The sequence below is a fragment of the Rhipicephalus sanguineus genome, chromosome 7, assembly GCF_013339695.2.
Source record: "Rhipicephalus sanguineus isolate Rsan-2018 chromosome 7, BIME_Rsan_1.4, whole genome shotgun sequence".
Classification (NCBI taxonomy): domain Eukaryota; kingdom Metazoa; phylum Arthropoda; class Arachnida; order Ixodida; family Ixodidae; genus Rhipicephalus; species Rhipicephalus sanguineus.
The window spans coordinates 118,395,281-118,399,888 of NC_051182.1; the positions used below are offsets into that span (position 1 = coordinate 118,395,281).

General features: G+C 50.8%; 1 protein-coding gene across 1 annotated transcript; it reads right to left on the reverse strand.

Annotated features, from left to right (window-relative positions):
- Positions 1 to 880: 880 nt before the first annotated feature.
- Positions 881 to 1,704, reverse strand: LOC119398964 (uncharacterized). The gene is made up of 2 exons (XM_037665781.1): positions 1,547 to 1,704; positions 881 to 1,409 (listed from the first exon to the last, which is right to left on the reverse strand). Exons 1-2 carry the CDS (start codon positions 1,702 to 1,704, stop codon positions 881 to 883), a joined length of 687 nt encoding a protein of 228 aa, XP_037521709.1.
- Between the last annotated feature and the right edge of the window lie 2,904 nt (positions 1,705 to 4,608).

Genomic DNA, 4,608 nt, shown 5'->3' on the forward strand with positions numbered 1-4,608 from the left:
AAAAGTCCGAATGGTGTCACAATTGCAGTCTTCGGGATGTCCGCTGGCTCGACCGGAATCTGGTGGTAGGCCTTTACCAAGTCTATTTTGCTGAATATCACCGCTCCCACGAGGTTGGCAGAGAAGTCGTGAATGTGAGGGAGGGGATAGCGATCAGGTATGGTGCGCGCGTTGAGGGCTCGATAGTCACGACAGGGGCGCCAATCCCCTGGATCACGCTTTGGGACCATGTGGAGAGCTGACGACCAACTGCTCGACGAAGGGCGGATGATGCCCAGTTGCAGCATGTGGTCGAATTCTCTTTTCGCGATGGCAAGGCGGTCCCCAGCGAGGCGCCTGGGTCGGCAAAATACTGGAGGGCCAGTAGTGACCACATGATGCGTGACGTTGTGACGTACAGGCAGCTCAAGGTTGGAAGGCTTCGTGATGGCTGGAAAGTCTGCTAGAATTGAGGCGAACATAGATGCCGGTATCTGTGGCGCCGTTCCAGTGGTATATGTTGGAGGTGCGAGGATGCCTTGTATGGACATCCTGGTCGTTGTGTCGACGAGTCGACGTGCCCGGAGGTCAACGCTGAGGGCGAAGTGGGTCAGAAAATCAGCACCCAATATGGCCATGCGTACATCTGCAACAACGAATACCCATCGGAAGGTGCGTCGGAGACCCAAATCGATGGTGAGAGAGCGCTGACCATATGTATTGATGGCAGAGTTGTTGGCTGCTTGAAGGGGAGCAGTCTGCGTAGAGCGCTGCCGGTCGAGTCGTGTGGCAGGAACGACACTGACCTCTGCACCTGTGTCCACGAGAAATCGATGTCCGGCAATCCTGTCAGTGACGTAGAACAGGCGGCTTGTCGTATGGCAAGAGTCACTGGCCGCCATCAGTGGCTCTGCGGTACGTTTCCCTGCCAGCTGCAAGGAGGACGACACTGACGCGCGCTGGCACCGAAGTTGCTGTGATACCAGCAGTAGACGCGTCGACGAGGACCGAAACGGGAGCTAGACCTCGGAGACAATCTGGGACGGTAATCGCGGTCTCGTCGACGAGGGTGAGACGGTGGCCGTAGGGCATTAACAGTCTCGGCGAGGTCGTCGATCAGTTGCTCCAGGCGAGACTGCCGGTCCTCGAGTTGCGACAACGGAACGCTAGATGCAGTAGCCACAGTACCTCCTACTGCATAGTCAGCGACGCGATCGGCCTGCTCCGCCAGCTTGTCGAGGGGCAGGTCGTCAGGTGCGGTAGCCAAGGCAAGGACTACATTCTGTGGCAGGCGCTGGAAAAACAGTTCTCGCAGCAGCGGGCTGTTTACATCCAACTTACAGCCACTGAGAATCTGCTGCATGCGACGTAGCAGTTCTGACGGTCGCCGGTCGCCGAGCTCCTCTTCGTTGAGAAGCTGCTGGAGACGCCTGCGTACAGACACAGACTTGCGTTGCAGCACCTTGTTTTAAAGTGGTCATAAGGTGTGGTTTCATGGGGCGTGCACACAAGGTCGTGAAACTCTGCAACCACTTCCGTTGAGAGCGCGGAGACAGCGTGGAAATACTTTGCTTGTTGCGAGGTAATGCGCCGAAGGGCAAAGATGGCCTCCACGTGCGTGAACCAGGCTGCAGGATTCTGGGGCCAAAACGACGGCAGGTGAATCTGCACCGTGGCGATGCCCTCTGCGCCGATCGTCGGTCTGTCGCTTGTGGTCGCGTCCATGATGTAGTGCTCGCCCTGCGATCACGTCCGGGTCACCACGTTATAGGGACTGAGGCTAGGTCCACTATAACCATGCGTGTGGCGGCGAGCGTAAAAACCAGGGAACCGTTCAGACCGTTCAGGAGCAGAAGAAGACTATTCTTTATTTTCGTTTTCTTTTTCTCGCAGCCCGCAGCACGAGGAACGAGGAGCGTGCGCATGCCCATGCGCCTGTGCGCGCCATAATTAATAGCCGATGAAGACGACGATGGCCGCTAGAGAACAATAAAAAATTCGCAGCGTGCGCGTTAACTAAAAGCCGAATTCTTCTGTCTCTCATTCCCCATTAGCAGCCATTGGCATGTTCCAGTAGGAAACGTTAGTACAAGTAGAAGTGTAAGTGTTAGCTAAAAGCCGACTTCTTCTGTCTCTCATTCCCATTAGCAGCCATTGTTTACCTCCAAGGTAGTGCCTGGTGAGATTTCTCCTGTGCGTGATTAAACAATAAAAATTTTGTTCAAAACGCCGTTGATTGATGAAATAAACCAACGAAAGACGCGAGATGTTTTGTAAAAGCAAAACGAAAGAACGCCAGATGTTTCTAAAGCAAAACGAAAAGACGCCAGCTGCTTAACGAAAGACGCCAGATGTTTTCTAAAGCAATGATTTTCTAAACAATGAAAATTCACAGCGTACATGTAAAATTAAAGTGAGCTGCAAGTCGTCATAATTCATCGAACCTTTAGTATAAACGCGCCCGATCTCACGTCGGTGATGATGTACTGGGCAGAATTCACGGAAGATTCACGGTTTACCGATGAACGTCCGCAGCTTCGCCCACTCATCATCATTCACTCCGTGGATATGCTGTGATTTTTATATACTCCATTTAACGTTGTTGGTGCGAACATCTCGGAGTTTCTTCAGCGGCTTGAATATCACCCGCGAGACGGTGCAAGAGGCCCATGGTGCGCGCTTTTAAACGGCATCGCCCCGCCGTGTGGCCGTGTTTCGTCGGGCCGCTTGCATGGATTTTGGAGCCGGTGTGCGTCTGCACTTTGGCTTTCCTTGCGGCACGGTTTAGGTCTCCAACGAGAAGCGAAGCCAGGCTAGCGATTGGGAAGGCGATACGAACACGGTTCGATTATGCTATCACGCTATACTCTTGAAAGTGATGCTCAAGAGTCCGTCGAGTGTTTCTTTTTTTTTTTTTAATTCATTCCAAAATTCCAAAGCTTGTTTTCTTTCGAACTCGACCAACGGAGGCGGGTGTGTGTGTGTGTGTGGAGGGGGGGGGGGGTGTTTGAACTAGGCTTTCCCTAATGGAGAAGCCTTCACGTGCCAATGCACGGTAGTGTATACCCTTCATAGTAGAAGTATCGACAAAGTGAACGTACGCTGCGTCACACCATAGCGAGCTATAGCTTGCAAGCCATGCTCTTACAAGAGTGGTGGAGGCGCGACAGAACAAAACGTGCAAGCACAAGCACAAACACGCACACATAGTGAGAAATAGAGACAGGAACGGAAATTGCAGCAAAATAATAAAAAAATTAGGAGCCCTTCCACCATCCAAAAAATCAGTGCAAGCGAATTTTGGCATGTGCGTGCCTCATTTATTCTTTCTTTCTTTCTTTCTTTCTTTCTTTCTTTCTTTCTTTCTTTCTTTCTTTCTTTCTTTCTTTCTTTCTTTCTTTCTTTCTTTCTTTCTTTCTTTCTTTCTTTCTTTCTTTCTCATTAGCGATGCTCCCTCCTAACGTTTTCCTTCCTTCATTCCGGGAATCGGACTTTCAGCCACGCGCTTAGCGGCGCAAAACTTCTGTTGCCGCGGGCAACAACGTCGTTGATGCGTGAAACAACGGAAGGCAACAACGAAAGGTGGCAACGCGAAATTACAAGTGGCCTCGATCAAATATTAGATTTCCATATCAGAAGCGGCTGATCGTCGACAAGCCCACAATAGAGAGCATCACTCGCAAATTGGAAAACGGTGCGTACGAATACGCAGGTGACCAGCGCACCTTCGAGGGTCGCATTTCTGTGCGCTCAAGGAGCCAGGCTTTTCGCGAACTATGCCACCGAAATCTGTGCCTCGCAGAGGCTTCGCATAGTACTGAATGCATTACGAAACAATACAGGAACATGTTATGAAGATAAAAGAACACATCTCTGGAATCAAACGTTCGCAATATTGTCGCAAGTACGTCGATGCTTGTGCCTCAGCAAAGATACATCATCAACTACGGATAGATCGTTCGATTTATTTATTGATTGATTACCTGATCGATTATTCGTGCATGTTCTAGAAGTATACTGCTTTATTGCTCCAGCGCGTGCACATACACACGCACGCACACACTTGCGTCACGCAGGTCGTCTCCGAAAACGGGGCGTGACCTTGGAATGCGAGCAATGTCGAGGAGTTCCCAAGATTCCCCCCTCGCTCTCGTGACGCAATGATGACGTAGTCGGCGAGATAAGAAGGAGAAGCAGGAACACCCACATGGACGACAACGACGCAGGAAGCGGTGAGGCGACGCAACATTCCAGCGTTATCTATGAGCTATATATTTTCTCTTCATTTAGTTTTATAGGCGCGGCACGAGGGAGGTTTTCGCTTTATTGACAGCGAAACGATGCGCTGACAAGTCTTGGCCCGGTGCAACGAACCGTCGCGTTGCAAACGCTCTTGCACGTACAGACGTACATGCAGGAAGAAGGAATAAAACGCAATGCGGCTGGAGTTCTTTTACGTACACGGCGATTCTTATGTGTTGCTGACAACTTACAATACACTCTTTGTTGGCACGGTAGATTTTGCTTTTCCTTAAGGCGTGAGCCTTAGAAGCCTCACCAAACTTTGAAAAGTGACCATCGGCGGCGTCAACTCGAGTGACGCGAAAAATCATCATCACGTGATGACGT